We start from the raw sequence: 22,988 nt of genomic DNA on the forward strand, positions 1-22,988 counted from the left end.
TGTGACTTGAGGTAGTCCTAGTGCTGTATGTATGGTGTTAACATGTCTTTGATTAAGTTTAGTTATGCATTAGGGTGTCATGTAGGCTTGTTGCTTTTCTGTGAGAAAACAGTGGAAGATCCCAGCTTCTTGTACCTGCATTTAAGATCCACCAGTTTTGTATGATTTTTTTTATGTGGTTGGATGCTAATTTGTATGTGGTTACACATACTAGGGGTGCATCTGTTTTTTGGTGTTTGGAAGTTTCCAAAAGGGCATCCCGATTTTGGTTCCTTGCTCTTATATTCGTCCTCTGTATTATGCCTCTGGGTTTTTGGGATGCTAAGTTTCTCTGCCAACAAGTTGGCCTGGTGTTTGAAAATTTTGGTTCAACTACAGTTCCTCTGTAGATGAAGAAACTGGGCATGTGGGAAACTGTCAAATTATAACGGATTACTTTTGGCAGTGAGTTTATGAAAAGAGTCCATTTGGAGACTCTTTTCTTTATGGTAAATGGCTTCATTCAGACATGTTAGTGAGTCTTTGTTGATGGTGTATATACATTTTAAATTCCTGTCCTGATTGTTGAGCCAGGTGACAAAGGCTTATGCTGTGGTTAAGTCTTATTTTCATACTACAAAGACATCATCTATTTAGCATTTCCACATTGAAATTGGTGTTCGGTAGGGGTTCCTGTCATGTAGTATGCAGTTCCTTTCTAAATTGTATACATACAACCCTGCTACTCTATGGGGCAGAAGTGCTCCCCATTGAATTCCATGTGTTTGGAGGAACAGGGTTCCCTAAAACTTAAAAAAAAGTTTTGGTTAGAGTCAGTCTTGCACATTCTATAATAAATTCGCTGGGTGTCATGTATTTTACATTTTCTCCTTCTAAGATGTCTCTTATTACTTCCAGTGTATTATTTTGGGGAAGGCTGGTATAAAGACTTTCTACATCCAATCTCCTAAGTAGGTTGTTCCATTCGACGTAATCTAGGTTTCAATTTGTACTAGTAGATCTTTTTTGTCTTTCACATAGATTCTTGTTTTTGGAAGAATTGGTTTAAGGAAAAAAGTCGCAAAACGGAAAAAGGCTCTAGGAGTGAGCCAATCACAGAAACCATTGGTCACCTGGCTGGTGGGTCTCGATTTTTGTGAACTTTGGGCAGCATGTAAAAATATGGGATTCTAGGGTTAGAATATTTTTAGGAAGTACCCTTCCGGTTTGCTAAACCAGCCTTCACATTCAGCGTCATCAATCAGAGTAGCAATTTCTACTTTTAGAGTTTGTGTAGGATCATGTACCAGAATTGTGTAATTCTGTCCATCAATCAGTTGTCTTTGACATTCTGTCCTATATGCAGTTATGAATTGTAATACAATTCTCCCACCTTTGTCTGCTGGTTTTAGTACGTTCTCAGTGTCATTCTGCAGGTCAGTCAATGCTGCCGTTCTAAGTTACTTAGAGTTTGAAATTCTTTTCTCTATTGGGATTTAATTTCTCCAATCCTGAGTACCCTTTTTTCAAAAGCCAGTATTTCTACTGGGGTGCTGTGGGTTGGGAGATAGCATGTTGATTTTTTCCGCAACCTTGTAGTGGTTGTTTCTGGGTGATTTTGGTCTCCCAAATGCACTTTGAGACTCAGTTCTCAGACGAAACCTGTCAATTCACAACATAGGTGAAATATGTCAAATCTATGTGTTGGTACGAATCCCAGGCCTTTGAAGGACTTGCATCTGGGTGGGTGTGAGCCTTCTATTTGTTAGGTTGTGACTATGTTGTTGACGTGCTTGGTCCCTGGTGTGATTATGTCATGCTCCTTGTGTGTACCCAGGAATCCTCTAGGTCCCACTGGACCCCGTTGTCCTTTTTCTTTCTTCATCTGTGGCCCTGGCCTCTGCCTAAAAAAGGATGGCGTTGATTGCCTTGAAAATACTAATTAAGCCATGCAGGTGATGTATGTTTATAAGTTTGTGTGTCTTTTGATTTCACTTTTTAAAGACGTGAAATGTACGTGCTTTTAGATGTTTTAGAACATTTATCACATGATGCAATGCAAGATATTTCACTATTTTGTGGCATGTTTTTGACTGCACTATACTTGGTGCCGCAAACATGGAGACATCATATTGTAGAATGTCCACCATTTTGTCCTCTTACATTTATTCTCTCTTTCAACAATGGCCATACCAGAAGGAGTCCGAGCAGTATGATCTGTATTTTGCGTGCATGCAAAGATTTAGATGAAAGCATATAAATAGGTGAATAAACGTTTTTGATGCAGTTTAAAATACCAATTTAAGTCCTGAAGAAAACCGGCTGAAACATGTCAAACTATTTATTTATTTATTTATTTATTTTTTGACATTTGTAGAGCGCGGCGAATACCCATGGGCGTCTCGGCGCTAATTAAGGGATGGATCAGCAACTGGGGTAAAGAAGATATACAAGGCTATTGGTCAAATAACCACGTCTTTAGCTGTTTGCGGAATGTGAACAGGGAGGGACTTGCTCGGATATGTGCAGGAAGGGTGTTCCAGGGTCTAGGGGCGGCAACCAGGAAACGCCTGTCGCCCCAGGTGACTGTTCTAGTGCGAGGCACAGCCAAGAAGTTCTGAATAGAGGAACGAAGAGATCGGGTTGGGACATGATGGAGAAGATTCTGTTTGAGAAAGTGGGGACCTTGATTATTGAGTGACTTGTAAACAATACACAGCGATTTGAATTTGATACGGCTGCGTATCGGGAGCCAATGGAGATCCCTAATGATGTTTGTAACTGGTGCGAACTTGGGGATCCCAGCCAGCATTCGTGCGGCTGCATTTTGGATTGACTGCATCTTATTTGTCACTCGGACTTGGGCATTTAAGAATAGAGCGTTACAATAGTCCAAGGAGGGCAGGACTAGTGAGCTGACCAGTGTTTTCCCGGCCGTGTTCGGTAGGAAAGGTAGTATTTTCCTAATCATTCTCAATTTCATATGAGCTGAAGCCGCAGTTTTATTCGCATGTGCCATAAAATTGAGGCCAGCATCGAAGATGACGCCTAGATTTCTCACTTTGCTAGCTTGACTCAGCGGGGGACCGAAAGATGGTGGCCACTAGACAGGTGACCAGCCCGGGGAGAGGTGACCGAAGATGACCACTTCAGTTTTTTCTGAATTGAGTTTCAGACAGTTTTTAACTATAGATGTTAAGGACCATAATATCCTGACAAACATCATTCTGTTTTTTAATCTTGCCCTAGACCTGCACATTTAAACACTAATAGAGGATCTAGAGGCATTCCTAACACACCCCTTCCACTTCACTTACTCCCCAAAGAGCACCGCTGATAAAACCATAGGTTTCACACCAGTTATAGTTAGCTGGAAATTTTACTGACATAAAACCATTGGAATTCCCACGTTATAGTTACTTGGACTCACTATAACTTGCGCGCCTGCAATGCACTGCTGATGACGTCACATATTACATCACTCATGACATGGTCAGTGACATCACTCATGACATCACTGATGACATCATCCAGGGAATGTGTGTCTTTCTGAAAAATCAATATGTTTTATATTTTAGTTTCTATTTTTGAAAATGTGTTTCAAGGGTTACATTACACTGAAAGGAGGTCTGTCACTCGGTCACAAGGATGGTGTCACTGTTTTTTTAATTATTTTTTGTTGTTTTATATTTTTTAGTATCAGTATGAGTGTCTGTATGGTTTGGTGGGGGTATTACTTAGCACATAGATGCATCAATGACTGACTCACTGTTTGTATGAGTTTTGAAGACTGCATATGTGCAGGACTGTATGGGTGGATGAGTGTGTATATGTGTGTGTTAGTGAGTGAATGACTGTCTCACTAGTGTCTTAATGAGTAACTACATATGTTTTAATCTAGTATATGTGAGTATTGATGTATATAAGTGAGTATATGTGAGAGTGAGAGATTGTAAGAGTTCCTGTTTAAATAAGTATGTGTTTCTATAAGTGATTGTTTAAGAGAGTAAGTATGTGTAAGTTTCCTTAGAAGTAAGGTGGTAGTGTGTGTATAGCTGTATATGCAAATAAATGGATGATCAATAGTTTATTTGCATGTGTGATTATGTGTGTGAGTAACATTTGGATGACTGTCGGTGTGTAACAGGATGTATAGGTGTTTCACTACATATGATGAGTGAATATATGTATGAGTGACTATATAGAACTGTTGGTGAATGAGTGGATGTGTATATAGCTGGTGGTATTACTGAATTGGTTGTTGAAACTGGTATGGGTATCTCTATTTTTTTGAAAATTTTAGTTTCTATTTTTGAATATGTGTTTCAAGGAAAACATTACACTGAAAGGAGGTCTGTAACTCTGTCACAAGGATGGTGTCATCAGTGATGTCATGAGTGATGTCACTGACCATGTCATGAGTGATGTAATATGTGACGTCATCAGCAGTGCATTGCAGGCGCTCAAGTTATAGTGAGTCCAAGTAACTATAACGTGGGAATTCCAATGGTTTTATGTCAGTAAAATTTCCAGCTAACTATAACTGGTGTGAAACCTATGGTTTTTTCAGTGAATTTAATAGGTTTTTTAAATGCTAATTCCTAACTATAACTAGTGTGAAACCTATGGTTTTTTCAGTGAATTTCAAAGGTTTTTTAAATGCTAATTCCTAACTATAACGTGTGTGAAACCTATGGTTTTTTCAGTGAATTTCAAAGGTTTTTTAAATGCTAATTCCTAACTATAACGTGTGTGAAACCTATGGTTTTTTCAGTGAATTTCATAGGTTTTTTAATAGCATAATTGTTGGGCTACATCTGGCTGATATTTGGGCTACATTTGTTTTTTTTTTGTCTCTGGTGGCCATCTTTGAGCTACATTGGGCTACATTGGGCTACATTTGGGCTCTAACATATATATAGCCCAATGTAGCCCAATATATATTTTTTTCAAAGTTAATTTTCGTAAAACCCACTGGAGCATATATCTTGAGTCATAGCAAAGGCACATCGGGGTACCAGTCCCTACAATTTTGCCAAGTTTGGTGGAAATCCATTCAGCCGTTCGGGCTAAAAGTGAGTTCGACCGCCCTATGGAAATTAACATGGGGAAAACACGTTTTGGGACCCCCCTTTTATCTCGGCCCCCGCTTGACGAATCCCCCCACATTTTCAGGGAAGGAGCTGAGCGGAGCGGGCCACGAACTTTGAGAAATTTGCGAAGATTCGTCCACCGGCGCCAAAGTTATTCCCAATAGAATGTTGCGGATTTCCTATGGAAAGTAGATCCTAACTATAACTATCTACTGGCGACCGCCAGTAGGTAAAAAATATATATATATATATATATATATATATTGTCGCTCGACTCTCCTTAGAATCCACAAGAAAGAGGCAGCACTCGCGGACCAAGATTAAACCAGAGTTTAATTAGAGGGAAAAGAAAAGCACAGACGCGTTTCGGCGTGAGCTTTCGTCAGTGTGTCATTCATCCACATCTTACAATCCATTATATAAATAAACAGGTCGTGAGCATTGTCATAGACATAGGACTATACCCCTTTGAGCCACTGTGGGCGCCACCTCGGAATGTTGTTCTATCCAGATAAGGGTCTTAACTGATTTGAACATGAAATGATCACGTTTAAAAATAAAGCCGTGGATCGGCTTGTGTCCTATGGCATATTTATACAATGCTAACATAATCAAGACAGTGCAAAAAAACATAAGAAGTAAGGAAAGTCGCCAGGCACATGAAAGAAGAGAATTATGTTCCTATCCTGTAAGTGGAAGTGAACCAAATTATTACGTCATAATTCATCATGATTCCTAGATATTGCTATTTGCGGGATATATAGCAAAGAAATACTCTTTAGGTTCAAGGAACTCCCAAAGGAAAAAAGTGTATTTACACTATTTACAAAAGTCAAGTTAGACTAAACTACGTCTAGGTGTGTTTTAAGATAAAAATTATAGCTAGGTTGCCAAAATGGATACTCTCAGGCCACATTTTGTATGTGATTATATATTATGTATTATATATATATATATATCCTTGGTTTCTCGCTTTCACTCCCACTCCTGTAGAACAAACGAGAGTTATATATATATCCATCCACATTAATCCTTTCAGATTAAGGAAACCGCACTCACAGAGTATAAACTTCCCCAACTCGTTTATTTTCCACAAAGTATCCAGTTTGAGGAGCAACCAGCGCCTTTCGTAGACACAGTTTACTTGATCACGGTTAATATGGTACAATCCTCTTTTACAGCAACATGTGATCTCTGACGTCGTCATTTTCGACCAAATCCCTCATGTTGAATTATGGGATATGTAGTTATGTATTTAAACTAATGGTGAGAGCGTTTTTATCCTTATAAATTTGTGTGTATTATATATTATTAGTGACCCTTAAAAACACTCTATATATTATGTGTGTTACATCTGCCTGTATTTAAATTTGTATTGGTTTTTTACTTTTTATTTTCTATATTTCTTATGTGCCCCAATATGTTTATTTTTTAGCTTTTCTATTTTTTGCCAAAGGCTGTTTAATTTAATCATCATTTTTCCGGGCGCAAGCAGCCCCCTCGCGTGTAATTCACCACTACTTCGGAAGGAATTGTTTTCCTTTATCCATGTCCCCAGAGAATATATTCTTATTTCTGATTATTGATTATGTCACTCTGTTTTTCATTATGCCCTCTAGTGGGCCTTTTTATTATCTTGGTGATATTATTTTAGTACCTTTTTTATCCGGGCACTATTCCTTATCCTCTTTAAAAGAATGGTATTTATGGGGGGCATGAAGCCCACTCATATAATTCACCACTTAATTTAAAAGGAATTATTTTCCTTTCACCGGGATAATCAATTATGTCACACTGTTTTTAAAGCCCTCCAGTGGGCCTAAAGTATCTGGTGATTTTTTTTATTATTTGACTTCCTTTTTAAGCGGGGCAATGTTCCTTATTCTTTCTAGAAGGGTGGTATTTGTGATGGTCTGTAAGTGTGTGATGTTTCTCCACAATTCATGTTATCCATGTCAGGCCAGTTGTTGCTCCCACCATCCCATTGTGAGACACGCGCATCTGGGACTGAAGGAAAAACGCATAGCGCATCCTTTTATTTGTTGGAAGATTTCTTCCCCAAAAAGGAAGACGTTTTGACTTAAACACATTTCCACCATGTCCATTAGCATTTGTTTATGTTGGTTATATTGAATGTTTTGTTCCTTTAAGAAGAAGCTGCATGCCATCATCCCAATGTCATTTTCGTTGTTCGTATAAAGGGACGTTTTGTCCATTGTTACCAGTTGATAGGTCTCCTGCCATGTAAGATCTTGAAAATGTCTCAACAGATCAGTAGTATCTTGGATACAAGAACCGAGGTTTAATACAAATGGCATTAAAAATGATCTATGTAACTGGCAATTGGCTCAAACAATGATCCTTTTGCAGACACAATTGGTCTGCCTCGTGGTTTGAGTGGATTCTTATGTAGTTTTGGTAAGAAGTAGATTGTCGCTGTGACAGGATGATCTGTGGTTAGGAATTTTTTCTCATCCTCATCAATTAGATTTTTCAAATGCCATTGTTGTATTTTTGTATCTAAGGCTTCTCTATATGTCTGAGTGGGATTCTTATCCAGGTTTCGATAGTATTCCTTGTTTTTTAGCTGGGAGTGGGCTTCTGCTTCATAATCACAAGTGTTCCATACCACGATGCTACCTCCCTTGTCGGCCATTTTTATCGTTATGATCTTATCTTCCATCAGATGTTTTAGGCCTTACTCTCTTCCTTTGGTAAATTGTCACAGAATTTTGTTCTCTTGATTTTATAGAGATCTTGAACCACTACCTCTTGAAAGAGGTCAATTTTGTTTCCTTGAGGTAATTGATGATAAAAACGAGATTTAGGTCGTTTGCCACTTAAGCCTGCTCGCTTTTGCGGGCACGCCATTTCTTCCGAGATGACTTCACTTTCATGCATCACATCAAGATTAACCATTGTTAATAAAGCATCCATGTTTGTAGTTGTCAGCATTGTTTCAGATATATATATATGTATATATATATATATTTCCAACTTGTGAATAGTATTGACAAAGGGTACACAATATGTACATACAACGCGTAATTATGCCAATGCGCGTCATTGTCGATAAAGTTTTCAAAAGGGAGTTGAATAATTACAAATACTCGCACCGAGCACTTTATTAAAAATACAAGGTTGTCCATGAATTGAATTAACCAGTAATCATCATGCATTTTGAACAAATGTATTAAATTATGTTGAAGCTAACGTGTAAACAAATGAACATGCAACAGAAAGTTAAGTTTAAGTCTGTCTTTCCTGTCGGCTGACAGGCAGTTAATGACGCAGTATGTACTGATATTTTTTCTTTAAAAATGGCCGCGCGCTCTCCTAACCGTAACCAGTGATCAAGACTACTGTGTAGTCGAAACGCGTTTGGCAGCGGCAGAAATAAAGAAATCTTGATAATCTCACATGGCGTGGTCGTTTGCATAATGGAGTGAAAGAGACTCGATCCAAGGAGTCTTATTGTGACGACGCAACTCTCGATCTGGTGGAGGCGGTTAATGCTTGGATAATTGCAGCATATATATATATATATATATATATATATCTATATCCACGAAATGTGGCGTGATCAAGGCCAGGCTTGGCCGAAATGCATCATGGCAGATAGTGGTGCCATCCACACACTCACTTGTGATATTTGAAACATCCATGCACACCACGAGATACAGTAAGTGGTATGGAGGTTCATTTGGGTGCACCCTCCATTTTTTGGTTATGGTGCATCTGACTTACCTTGACTAGGATTGTGGTCCCTACTTGGACAGGGTGCATACTTCTGCCAACTAGAGATCCAATTTCTAATATTGGTGATCAACGCTGAGGATCGGACATGTTTTTGTGCAGTGCCTTACAGTAACTTGGCGTACGCTACCATCCAAATTCTGTTAAGCTCATTACAACTCTTTTTTATCTTCCTTAGTTTTTAATTGGCTTTTCTCCACTTTCCCAAATTTAATTGTTCTAAACCTTTGCTTGTTGCATCATGGATGCCTGCAATCTACCCTCGGCAGGTCTGAGCTGCTGAAGCTTTGCACTCAGTTTGGGCGGAAGGCAGACAAGAAGGCTACCAAAGTGGATCTGCAGATAGCCCTCATGGCCTTTGAGGAGGCAGAAAGGTGGCAGGCCACCTCAGGAGAGGAGCCAGATCTGTAATCATTATGTAGACAGATTGTTTTGATATTGGGGTCGCCTGGAGTTAATCTCGGCGTATATGCGGCAGTAGGGGGGCGTCCGAGTGCCTGCTACTTGAGAACAGCCAAGCAGCAGGCACTCGGACGCCCCCCTACTGCTGCATATAAGCCGAGATTAACTCCAGGCGACCCCAATATCAAAACAATCTGTCCACATAATGATTACAGAGCCACACGGACTCCATTAGGAAAGTTCCTTTTCTCAATCTCAGTTCCAGTAGGACCCTCATCAAAATGATAGAGCGCTACTCGGACTGATAGAACAACTACGTTTTTTAAGAATAACGAGTTCTTGTAGGACCCTCCCTGAATCCTACCTGATCGAGCGCTACTTGGACCCTGCTAAAAACTTCGTATTCAACATAGTCTAAAACGCCTCAAAAACCAGCCACCCCTCTTTTTCCTGACGTATTCAATTATACTAAAATACTAATTTCAGGAGGCTCTTCAGTCCTGATGATGATCTGAAATTCATACAGATCGAAACGTCGTCGACCTACCCAAGGAAATACCCCCACTCCATTGTATATATTCATGTGGTTTTTTAGCCTTGTTGTTGTGTGAGAGTCCGTTTTTTTCACTATGTTCACTCATGTCACGTTCTGCACCCTACCACTTATTTGAGCACCTGAAAAACGTTATAAGAATTGTATATACAAAGAAAGAAAGAAAATAAAAAATATTTCATATGAACCTACTTCCCAAGCTCCCTAGCGTTAAGTAATTATTCGCTGTATTATTCTTTTGAGGACCTTACCAGGCCACCCTTGAACCATTGTTTCTTTAAAAGTACGTATCAATTTGATAATAGGCAAGAAACATGTTGAGCCATATCACAAGCATATAACCTCACAACCTTAGAGTGAGCGTACGCGCCTTTATCATTTTGATCAGGGTAGTGGCCACAGTTCATCAAAAATTGTTGTGAGTGGACCACTAATTCCTGCTTTAATTTCACACCCCTCACATCACCACACCTACACTGACATAGGGCCCTCATACGCACTACACCTTATGGCATACGGAATAAAGATCTCCGCCAAGAAGGCTCCATCACAGGTGCCGATCGGGTATTGCAGCACCGACCCGATAAGAAGACCCGATGATGAAGCAAGATACCTAGCTGGCTGGGTGTGTGAGAGTCTTTTTCCGAAAGGAGGAAATTCTTCTCCTGTCTCTTGACTACACACCATCATGTGTACCCCCAAATCACAAAATCTACCTGCTTCTTACAATAGGAACTGCATACCAATACTGTAAAGGTAGGAAGAGGACCCACCAGGGAGGACTTCTGCAAGGCTCAGAGGAAGTACCCAGTCTTGGAGGGCATGAGGTGACAAGCTGAAACCCAGGCAGCAGGTGATGCCTCTGGTAGGTACCCCATTTACTGGGAGGACAACCTTTATACAGTGAGCCTAAGGGACCAGTGCATGGATCCCTAGACCACTTCTGATTACAGCTTCATCCTGGTTCTGGTGGACCATACCACTAGGTAGTCAGAGGCCATATCTCTGAGGACTACTACCCTGATGGGGATTTTTACCCAAGTGGGTTACTCTAAAGAAGTGGTGTCTGACTGCAGACCCAACTTTGTGTCTGCTTATATGCAGTCAATGTGGAAGGCGTGTGGAGGCACTTATAAATTCTCTACCTCCTATCATCCACAAACCAATGGGCTTGTTGAGAGATTCAACAAGACCCTGAAAGGCATAATCAGGAGCTTCCCTGAGGCACTGAGGTATAAGTGGGACGTCTTCTTGCCATGCCTACTCTTCACTTACAGGGAGGCACCGCAGAAGAGGGTTGGGTTTATCCCCTTCGAGCTTCTACACAGTCACCCTGTCAAAGGACCTCTCAGTCTGGTGAATGAAGAGTGGGAGCAATCATGTAGTCCCCAGGATGTAGTGAACTACATGATGGCCTTCCGAAGCCAGATGGCCAAGTCGCAAAGGAAGTGTCAGACACTTAGAGGCCAGTCAGGAAGTTATGAAGCAGTGGTACGACCAGATGGTGGCCCCTGTGGACTTGCAACCTAGGCAGAAAGTGTGGAGTCCTCCAAGATCCACAATATTGTTGAGCGGAAGAAGGAGGCAACCTACATGATGAACCTCAAGACCCCGAGACACCCCCTAAGGGTTATCTACCTCAATCGGTTCAAGCCCCATTAAGAGAGGTCTGAGGTCACCATGTTGAGAATGAACCTCTCCCTGACCTCTTAGACTCCAGACAGAAGGATGGGTCAGTGGAAGGTGTAAACCTTTCCCCTAATCTGATTTCTGAACAGCAGAGGGATTGTTACCAGTTGCTAGGACAATTCTCCTCTCCGTTTTCCCGCATTCTGGGTCTACACACTTTGTACCCTCAACATAGACACAAGAGACAGCCCCTGTCAAAAATAAAATCTACAGACTGTCAGACAAAGTGAGAGCCAGCATTAAGGAAGAAGTTTCCAAAATGCTGTAGTTAGGGATGGTTGTACTTTCTAGTAGCCCCTGGTCCAGCCCTGTGATGCTAGTACAAAAATCTGCTGCAAAGGCCACTACATCAGAACTCAGGTTTTGCATAGACTATAGGGGGCTCAATTCAGTCCCCAAAACTGATTCTCATCCAATCCCATGGACAGATGAGCTGCTTGACATATTAGGGGCTGCTCAGTTCCTCAGTACTTTTAACCTTACTTCAGGTTATTGGCAGATTACCATAACCGAAGGAGCAATGGAGAGGTCAGCTGTTTCCACCCCAGAGTGGCACTACCAGTTTAGGGTAATCTCCTTTGGGCTCAAGAACACCCCTGCTACCTTCCAGAGGTTGGTAAACCAAGTCTTGGCTGGGATGGAGGTCATCAGCGCTGCATATCTGGATGACATAGCTGTCCTCAGCAGCAGCTGGAAGGAGCACCTCTTCCACCTCCAGGAAGTGCTTCAGGCCTTGCGAGATGCAGGCCTGACTATCAAGGCCAGGAAGTTCCAGATAGGGCAGGGAACTGTGGTGCCTGTGGGACATCTGGTGGATGTGGGTAAGGTGCAACCCCTCCTGGCGAAGACAGAAACCATCATGGCCTAGGAGCCCCCAAAGACTCAGACAGAGGTGAGAACCTTCTTAGGCCTCACTGGATACTACAGAAGGTCTGTCAAAGTGTATGTCACCATTGGGGCCCCCTTGACTGAACTAACATTAAAGAAACAACCTAGAAATGTGATCGGTATAGAGGCATGCCAGAAAGAATTTGACTCCCTGAAGTAAGCCATGTGCACAGCCCCTGTGCCAAAGAACCCCTGACTTTTCCAAGGAGTTCATGGTTCAAGCTTATGCCTCAGAGCATAGTATCGGGGGCAATGTTGCCCCACCGTAATGAGGAGGGCCTGAACCAACCTGTAGCTTTTATCTCCAGGAGGTTGCTACCCCAGGGACAGAGGTAGAGTGCAATTGAGCAGGAAGCCTTTGCTGTGGTCTGGGCACTGAAGTAGTTGAGACCATACCTGTTTGGGACTCACTTCCGGATACAGACAGAGCATAGACCCCTCAGGTGGCTATTGCAAATGAGGGGTGAGAATCTAAAGTTTTTGAGGTGTCCATCTTCGTATAGGGAATGGACTTTACGGTGGAACCCAAACCTGGGTTAGGCCACGCCAGTGCTGATGGTCTCTCTAGGTTTTTCCGCTTAGTGATAAGATCTCCCAAGAGGTTGGGTAGCTCTCTTCAATTTCAGCTGGGGGGGATACACGTGTTACGCCTGTCAGCCTTAGAGTGGTCTTCCCCCAAGCATTGTGGCATATTTGTTTTTTATCTATTTTTGTTGATCGTAGGAGTCTGGCCGCTTTACCACTGCTAACCAGTGCTAAAGTGCATGTGCTCACTCCCCTAAACATGTTAATATTGGTGTATCTACAATTGGCATATTTAATTTACTTGTAAGTCCCTAGTAAAGTGCACTATATGTGTCCAGGGCCTGTAAATTAAATACTACTAGAGGGACTGTAGCACTGTTGGTGCCATCTACTTAAGTTGCCCTTTAAACATGTCTATGGCCTGCCGCTGCAGAATCTGTTTGTGCAGTTTGACTGGCATGTCGACTTGCCATTTAAAACACCTTGCCAAGCCTTAATGTCCCCTTTTATTACATATAAGTCATCCCTAAGGTAGGCCCTAGGGAGCTCATAGGGCAGGGTGCTGTGTAATAAGAAGGCAGAACATATGCTTTTTAGTTTTACATGTCTTGGTAGTGAAAAACGTAAAAAATTGTTTTTCACTACTGTGAGGCCTACCCCTCTCATAGGTTAACATTAGGGATTCCTTAATACATCTGTTTAGTGTAATTCCTAATTGAGAATGAGTGGAACAGTCATTTTCTGTACCAATGGGCTTGTGATGATAAAACCTCTTTAATGGTAAAGTTGGATTTATGATTACAACTTTAAAAATGCCACTTTAAAAAAAGTTAAACAACAACAAGGGTTTCGCTAAAGCACAGCAAGGCCACGCCACTATAAGATTTAACAAAAAAATATGCCAGTACTGCGCAATGGTTGCATAAATCACATAAAACAATTGTTCTGTAAAGACCACTGATTCAGTCTGTATAAATCTTTCAACTGAATTATTTTAATTTTTTAATCAACATTTTTGCAAAGGAATTTTTTTGGACAGTAGAGCAAAATTGGACAAACAGCCTATTTACAAAGTGAGTCCTTATTTTAGAAAAGGAGAAATCTACAAAGCACTATTTGAAAAAGAGAAAGTTAGAATTTCTTTCCTAAAATAAAATGGAGGACAAAAACCATTTATCCCATCAACAAACTCAGTCATTCCATGTGACTTTCATACGCATACCTCAATCCTTCACTCATACTCACAAAACAAGGAATTAGAAAAATAGAAAGTTAGAAAAAGGGGGGTACCTCACCTAGAAATTTTAGTTCTATATTTTCTTAGCGTGGTGGGGTACTATTTAATACCTATTTTACATAGAATCGTGTAAATCACAAAACAACGGCCATCCCACTTAGTTTTATATTATAATCTTATATTCCAAAAAAAATAAATGACAGATTGGCCTAAAGAACGAAAAGGGTCGACGCATTTCGAAGCCCTTTAGTTATGGGGATTCTCCTCAGGACAGTGAAGACAAAATCCTGAAAAACATAAAACAACAACCGTTCTTATTGTCTAATCTGGATGAGCGACCTTCAATTTACGAACAGACATACAGCACTTATTTTTTTACCTCTTAATGTAAGAATGGGTCCAAGCAATCGAGTTTTGGAAATAACAAAGCTAGTATTAGTGGTCATGTCCAGTATGGCCGGTTAAAAAAGACTCTTAACCATATACAAAAAAAATCTTACTTGACGCAAGGTCTTTGTTTTTGTGGACAGGATGGTTCTTGCGGAGTCTTTAAATGAAATCTCTGTATATGTTGAAAATATAAACTTGTCAATAAAGTCAAATCTACAGCCTTGTCGACAACATGACTCATGACTTATTGGTGAAGTTACCTTGTTCAGATGAAGCCTTGTAAGTTCATTGTCAGGGACAGCAATACTTATTCGCCTGTGTTAATGTTATTCGTTATATTTATTTCTTGATCTATGCTACCGAGCATCTCTCAAAGTCCGTTCATCATTTCGTTTAACCATCTTGTAGACCGCTAGTGATCTACCTTTAATGGAATACAAAAAAGTGATGTACTGGTTGCTTCTTGACAATGTCAGTGGTTTAATGTGAAAATCAGAGAGGTTTGCAAGGTATAAAGTTCAAAAACGTAGAATATGTGTTCCTTTATCCACAAATGAAACTATCAATTTACACAACACGCACATTTTCATTTAATATGGTTTAGTGTTTATTATGAAGTGTAGTTTAGTGCCCTTTGTTTTCATGAACCTTTGGTTTACAGATTGTATATTTCCCTCTTTAGGGTATGGTTGTGAGGCTTCACATTTCTACTTCTACATGACATCTAAATTCCAAATTAGTACCTGTTTGTAAGAAATTCAACCCAGAACTCTTACTTTGATTTTCTATTTGAGGTTTGTTTTGACTAAATCCTAAACCATAATCTGTTTTTCCCCCTAGCTTTCTGATGCTGATAAGCAAGTCACATGTATGCATGAACTAGAAGCGAACTACGTAAAAGGTACGCGCTCTCAATTTAAGAGTCATTGTAAATACTGTTATATAATCGCAAGACTACATCTTCGTGGAATCATCAACTTGTCTAATGAACTATTATTCCTCGATACCAAAAAAGAATACATCCCTCACAAACTTCCCTCACATCTGCCCGAGGCGACCATTACTGAAAGCTAAACTCCAGGGAATTACATTGCTTATGACAGAACCTTTTCATTTAAATAGGAACAATGTAAAAAATTAAAAACATTTCCTGTGGATTAAAACTAACCATGCAGTAGAGGGCCTTTGGCGCTATCACAGAAAGGGCAGCATATTAAGTGGATTGTAAATGGTATCTGAGGCCAGGATTGGAGCAGAAGTCCTAATTTAGTTGCTGTTGGTCATATATTAAGCTGCAATCCAACTATTCCTCACTGTGACAAAATGGCCTGAATTCTCACTTGCCTCAACAATCCCTCTTGTTTTTGTTTGATAACAACGCCTGGGCGAACTCCACAGAACTATTCTCCCAAGAGAGCGCCTCGTTAAGCTTTCAGATCGTTATAGAGTACATACTATATCGCATAGTTATTTTCACATTTGTTTTCATGGTTTGCATCTTAAATTCAACTTGGCACTGTTGATGTGCTTCTGACCTCTTTCGGTTCTGATTCTCGTTGGTGATCGGGAGTCAGGAGCTCTGGACTTTGTCGGTTGGGCTCTCTTACCCACTTCAGTAAAGTCAGAATAAACATCAACTGTTTATGAAGAAGAGAGCGCTATGTGGATGTTCTCCATTTATTGAGAAGGTGCACTATCACACAGAGCTGGCATGTACACAAAGGGTGTTCCATTTCACTTATTTTTTTCAATTTCAATTTCACTTATATGTCGGGACACACATAGACTCTTGCATGTTGTATTTTTACTCTCAGTTTGTGAGTGCCACGGCACTGTAAGAAATTGGGTTATTAATTGAGGGTAAAGTGCCCCACTCAATTAATAAACCCAATCGTTGTCAGGTTGAACCACTTAAGTCACCACATTAACCTCTGGTAGCTCTGCACAAAAGCAGTCAGGCTTAGCTTAGAGGCAATGTGCAAAGTATTAATTCAGTACTCAAACGTGAAGACGCTACACAAGAAATTGCTAAACCAATTTACAAAATAGAGTACATTTTGATAGATAAAATTACACCAAAACAAAAAAAATCCAATTAGTAAAACCAGAGATAGGATTTTTTTAAAGTTTCCAGTAGAAATAGCCCCAATAATACACAAGGAGCCTGATTACGGTCTTGGCGAATGGGATACTCTGTCACAAACGTGACGGATATCCCATCCACTGTATTGCTAGTTCCATAGGATATTACATCAAACACAGTTGAAAGTACAGCATAATATTACCATATACAGATGCACGTCCTCAACTCGTATCATTAATCCACTTCAACTCCTAATTATCAAGCTGGTAAAATGAACTCAGAGACTCGTGCGTTTGGTGACTCCCATGGTGTTATAGCACTATAATACATTGCTTAATACATAACTAGAGAATAATACACTTCTAGGTATAGAAAGGGGGCCTTCATAAAAATGTCACTCAATTTATATGAAACAATGAAAGCAAAAACAGCTATTAACCAACTGACCATGCAGAGGGGTCCAAGTTGCGCAATATTATAAAGACATAGATAGGAGACTGGGAAGTGTGGTGTACGAGGGGGGCGGATATTTCGACCGCTGCCTGTTTGGCTTCTAGTCACTATGTAATCTGCTCTGTATCCCAGATACACTGGTTGGGGGGGGGGGGTTTCATAGACAGACACCCCCCAATTAAAGTCAATAGTTAAGCCAAACTGTGATGGTGCGTGGGTCAAATACAGAGACCAGCTTCATCCCTGTGGAAGGTTTACCGTCTAACTAAGTCCTGTTTCACGCGACAAGCACTCATTCACAAGGTCATCAGTGGCCGGGCTGCAGGCTTGATATAGAGAGGGGCTCATGGATGGTGGTTGCTGAAGTCCCAGGCCTTAGTCAGAACATCTTGTTGGCAGTGAGATCGTTGTCAGAGCACAGAACTGGACAACGATCGTTACGTCATGTTGGTGAAAAATGCGGGACAGTTGCAAGGCTGGACTGCCCGGACCGGTAATCAGCAGGCCCGGACTGGCCATAGCGGGCACCGGACAATCCCCCGGTGCGCTGCAAAATCGGCCCTGTACCAAAATCGGCCAAAAACCAGCCCTGGCAAAGAGCCTGGTGGCACCTCCAACCCCCCCCCCCCCCCCCCCCCCATCCAGTGGGGAGGGGGGGCCCGGCCGAGCACTTTGCCAGGGCCGGTTGTGGTTCCCAGGCCGGCCCTGGTAATCAGGTGTTTCCCCAGGAGGCTGGAAGGGTGGGAGGCCGGTTTTCTCACTGTGGGCCGGTTTTGCAGTGCTGCACTGTTGGTCACCAGTAACGAAATCATCATGCCAGCATAATCCACACGGCACTCACTTTCATTTCCAGCCTCCCTGGGTTTTGAAATATGGTACAGTGTTAAAAGCACTGTCTGCAGAGTTCTTTATATATCAAGCGCCAATGATAATGTCAAGATATCTCTAATGATTATTCCTTCTGCTGAAGTGAGCTGGAGTTTTGTCTAATGGCAGTTGTAACCCATCTAAGGTAGCACAGGGGGCTAATATGCCTGCTTCAAGGAATGCGTACCACGCATTTCACATACATGTATTTTAGGTGCTAGCTCTGTGGGTTACTACTTTTGTCACAAAGATTCTTTTGTTACTGTGCAGTTCATAAGTTTCAATAGTAATCTAGCACAGTGAGCTATGAACTGCCATCAAAGAGATGCAAGCAAACTGCATGGTACAGGTTAGAAAGTTATGTTTTTTCCAGTGTTTCATTTTCCTATTATTGCTAAAAAGGGTTTGTTGGGTAGAAATATATTCTTATTAGTAAATATATCCTCCCTAACCCCTGTGTTATGCTTTGAATCCCGTATTTGTGCTTCTCCAGTCCAAAAAATGCCTACACCTGTAGTGCCCTTGGTCTTATGTAACATTTTCTATACACTGACTTACACAAGTATTATTCATTGTCTCTATGTGTGTGTGATGTAAAGTGCTCCAACGCCATGATCTGGTATGAGAAACACTACAAAACAAGTGAAATACATGAGAGAGGGACTATGGCGGGATGAGGGGCATTGTTGGAGGGTGATAGTGAGGGAATCATTGAAGGGCCTTAATAAAGATTGTCTTATCCTGGAGCATTGTAAGCCTATCATTAAATATGCTTTAAAAGCTAATACAATTGAATTTATAACGAAAAATGCTTTGTAGAATGCATAATGTTTTCTTTTTTTAACCAAATTTTCCTGGAGGGAGAACCCCCCAAACCCTCTCTGTAGTGGTCTGGCTTACTCGCTACACAACCTATGGGGGCTGGTTTGACAACATTTGCCAGGGCTACTTTGAGTTCCCAGTCCGGCTCCTGGCAGTTGTTGTCGATGTGAAGAGCTCTGGGTGGTGAAGCCCGGGATCTGTATCCGGGAAGGCCTCGCCAGCAATCTGATGCATGTCCTGCGATGCCCTTGGTGAAGTCTACTTGCGTATGCAGGAAACCTGGAGGACGGTTCTTTTCTACCAAAGAGCCACGACCTCTGGTTTTCAGCCTGGAGCCCAGTTCTTGCTGTTTCAGAGATGGAGGAGTGCTTTCATCAGCCAATAGTCCTGGACCTGATGGCACCTCTTGGGGTCAGGACTAACTCCGGCAGAGGCTAGAAGCAGGGTTTGGGCAGGTCCAGTTGGTAATGGTCAGCTAGGCAGTTGCAGGGCAAGGCCTCTAGAAGCTTGTTGTGTCCATGTAGCTCAAACAGGAGGTCAACAAACTGGCACTGGGAGTCACTTCTCGGGTCCTGGGTTAAAGGAAAGTAGGCCCAGTCTTCCTTCAGGCTTCAGACAGCAAGATACTCCTTCCTTTGAGTATCCACAAGTTAAGGAGTTCTGATGAGAAGTTCTAAGGGTAACACTTTATATCCAGGGCCAGCCTGTATGTGGTGGACACTCATTTGCATACCCCTAAACTGATTCTGGTCAGTTCTTTCCTCTTCCCTGGTATCAGTCTGGCTAGCGAAAGAAAGGGCAGATAGGCCCAGCTGTGGGCTGTATTTGCCAGTGACAGGGCAGGCATCTTCAGAAGTCAGGAAGGGGCTTGGTACAGCCTCCCCGGCTACCCTTTGAACACCAGGAAGGGCTGAGTACAGTCCCCATGCCATTCTGCTCAGGAGAAGAACACCCTTCCCCACATTCAAGGTCTTTCTGTCCCCTGTTTAGAATAAATACACATCACACCCCAAGAGAGCTATTAACAGTCATGTGACCCTGGACACTGGCAGAAAGGCACATTTGGTTTAGGTAGAGAAATACAAACTTTCTAAAAGTGGGATATTTAATTTAAAATCCAACCTTACCATTACATAGGACCTTAAATTCCGATTCACACGAGTGGAACAAGTATTTCTCTAGCTATTCCCATATTGAAGTTATCACTTATTAAATGTTACAAGGTAACCCAGTGTTAGTCTATGGGAGAAGTAGCCTTGCTGCAGTCCAAAATGACTTTGGACATTTTTCAATGCCAGGCCATGTAAAATGTAAGAAAATACCATGTACCTTGCCCTTTGAGACTATTAGACCAACCTCAGGGGTGATTTCGAAGTATTAAATAGGGCATTTTAGGCTTGGCAAATGGTTTATTTTGCTAGGTCGAAATGGCAGGTTTCCTACTGAACTTCAGTCTGCAGTGGCAGGCCTGGAGCATTTCTTAAGGTGCTGCTTTAATAGGAGGCACAATGTGTACTTCAGCCCACTTGTAGCATTTAATTTACCGGCCCTGGGTACATGTAATGCCATTTACTAGTGACATATAAGTAAATTAAATGTTCAAATTAGGTGTATACTAATTTTACCATGTTTGGAAGGGGGGAAATAAGCTGTTTACCACTGGTTAGCAGGAGTAAAGTGTGCATAGTCCTAATATCGTCAAAACATGTTCAGCAAACATAGGGTAGTGAATGCAAAAATCTTGGGAAATATCATGCAAAAGATGGTTATTCCCGACAACCACCTATTAGTGAGACTAGAAACTGCATATGAGCAGCATATATTGTTGTTAATTCAGAGCTTTGTGTACCAGTAACACAAATGTATGTGTATGTCATACAAGGCACGCCCTTTCCCCGCATGTGTGTTTGAACCTTTTCAGTTCTATTTGCTTACCAAAGTTTTGTATTGGAACCTGCTTCTCTTGTGCTCATTAAAGGGTGGGATATACCACAAATATGCTTGATCTTTTCAATATTTTTTGTTTAGTGTTTGTTTGCTACCTCTTTTATAGTTCTCCTTCGACACAGGTAACTTATGCCACAATACTGTGGTTTTAAGCCTGGCTAATTTTGTCTGTCACCGTTTGTCTACTTGGGAAGAGAGTAAAGGTGCACCAATCAAACAGGAGATGCTTTGGAAAGAGGTAGCAAAGCATGTATCCAGAAACCCTGCCTCTCCTACATGGAGTCAATCTCTCCAAGCCTACGCAAGTGGTGCAAGTAGCCCCCGGAATGGAAAACCTGCCTGGTCGAAAGACTGTTTTTCTCAACTTCTAATGAAAGAGCGTTTAGCAACTGGGAACTGAGGACCATTAGGATACCAAACTTTCACCTGTGACTGATCATCTTTTGCACCGTTGAGTCAAGCTTGGTTCCTAACATAGCATGGAGGACTACATTTTCTATTGCATTGGGGAATATAAGTAGTATGTTCTCCTGGTTGGGGTGCTTATGGCCTATTGCACTAAGAGACTGAGAAAGCCTCCACTCCTGGGCATGGGTCAGGGGACCAGGTCTCAGTTTGTGCCTGTGAACTCTGGAGATTTACACTGGGGAGTAGAGTTTTTCTCTGTTGCAGTTCCAGCATGATAAGTCAGGTACATTACCTGACTCCCCCAGCTTCTTCTTCCACCCTGAGGGTGTGGACATCTCCAACCCTGTGCAAGTGGATGCTGACAGGGGTATGCACCAAATAGTGGAACAGGCCGGCCTCCTCCACTTTTCTTGCATGTTATTGTCTCTCCTGAAATACAGGAGGCACAAGTAAAATGAAGGCACCAGGAGGAACTGCCTCATGCTGTTCTTAAAACTCTGGACCGTTAATTGCAATTTTGATGGGAGGTGGAAGTAACACTGGAGGCACACCACACAAAGCAGAATGTGATCTCAAATCCTCCCCACCAATTGAGAAATTGTGGAACATGTGGATCAAAAGTTGGCACATATTTCCCTGTTACATTTGCAGGGCTTTCAGAATCCTCTACCAGTACAGGTTTTCGGACTTACTCAGTATCAGTTGGAGTCTACCCTAGCTATCCAACTTTAGGGTAGTGGAATCCATGCCTGTGGCAGACCAGTGAGAGTCATCTGAGCCTTCAGACTAGCAGCAATTGGCAGTAGAATTCATGAGCTGCTTCTAGGACTCAAGTGCCGGCTTTGTCCTATTGTCATCACCTCTGATTCATTTGTAAATATGCTTAGTGCAAAACTGAAAGCTAGGGCTGCTCCAATCCTTGAACCTCCTGTGCTGATTTAGTATTTGCTTGCTCCAGTGCAGCTTCATCACCCCTTGTCTAGTACTTGCGCAACCAATTGCAGCTAACAAAGACCTAGTTTCATATGCAATGACCAGTCCCTCAATTTCAACAGACATTGCCTGTCTTAGTTCAGCTTTGGTTTCCTAATCTGTTGCTGATAATTTTCACCCAGCAACCTTAAGAAATGGATGATAACCAATATGGATCCAGCTTCAAAGCTTTGTACTATTAAAAGAGCTCTCTTTGAGAAATAGACCATGACCCGGACAGTGGAATCAACCAACACAGAGGTATACGGCCATCCAGGTGCTAACATGATGTCTTGACCAAGGTATTGTAAGCGCATCTATAGAGGTTCTGGCTAATTTCCTAGAGAAAGGGAGCTTCTCCTTCATGGAATCTCCTTTTTAAAATCATGAGAAGTGAAAAGTGAAACCCCTGCCCAGAATCTATTAGCACTAATCACTAAAACCTTTTCTTACGAAAATCCATATTTAAAAAAAGACAAAATCAAAATCATTTTAGTGCCTCTGTGTGGGCTACATTGGCCAACATTTGTATTACTTTGTTTAAAAAATAAGCCAATCATACTTTAAAAATGACAATTTTATAAGCAAAAGTGACAAACGTTTTTTGAATGTCAAGATGAGATCATATCCCTATAAGACCTTATAACCAAAGACTTCTCCCCCTTTATTATATGGGAAGGCATATGATACAATTCTGGCCCTCATAGATCATTGGATTTTTGTCTGATGTGTTTAAACCAAGGAATTTTGTGCCCAGAATTGTATCCAAAGCAATCCTCAATCAAGTCCCTATTAAGGGTGATGTATTTGTTGACCCAGACCGACAACCGTAATAACATGTGGACTAGTTTAATGTTATCAATAAGTCATAAAATCTTTATTCAGCTGTATACCAGCCATAAAAGAGTACATCATACAAAGATA

The 22,988-nt window shown here is 41.4% G+C and overlaps 1 protein-coding gene across 1 annotated transcript in view; it reads left to right on the forward strand.

The window, feature by feature from the left end:
- The window catches only part of CC2D2B (coiled-coil and C2 domain containing 2B), a 1,912,120-nt gene that overhangs the window by 184,034 nt on the left and 1,705,098 nt on the right, over positions 1–22,988 (forward strand). The window contains exon 4 of the mRNA XM_086919535.1: positions 15,353–15,413. Coding sequence (XP_086775661.1) covers positions 15,353–15,413 — 61 coding nt within the window. The remainder of the gene's footprint in view (positions 1–15,352; positions 15,414–22,988) is intronic.

Source organism: Lissotriton vulgaris, chromosome 5, assembly GCF_964263255.1.
Source record: "Lissotriton vulgaris chromosome 5, aLisVul1.2, whole genome shotgun sequence".
NCBI classification, from domain to species: Eukaryota; Metazoa; Chordata; class Amphibia; order Caudata; family Salamandridae; genus Lissotriton; species Lissotriton vulgaris.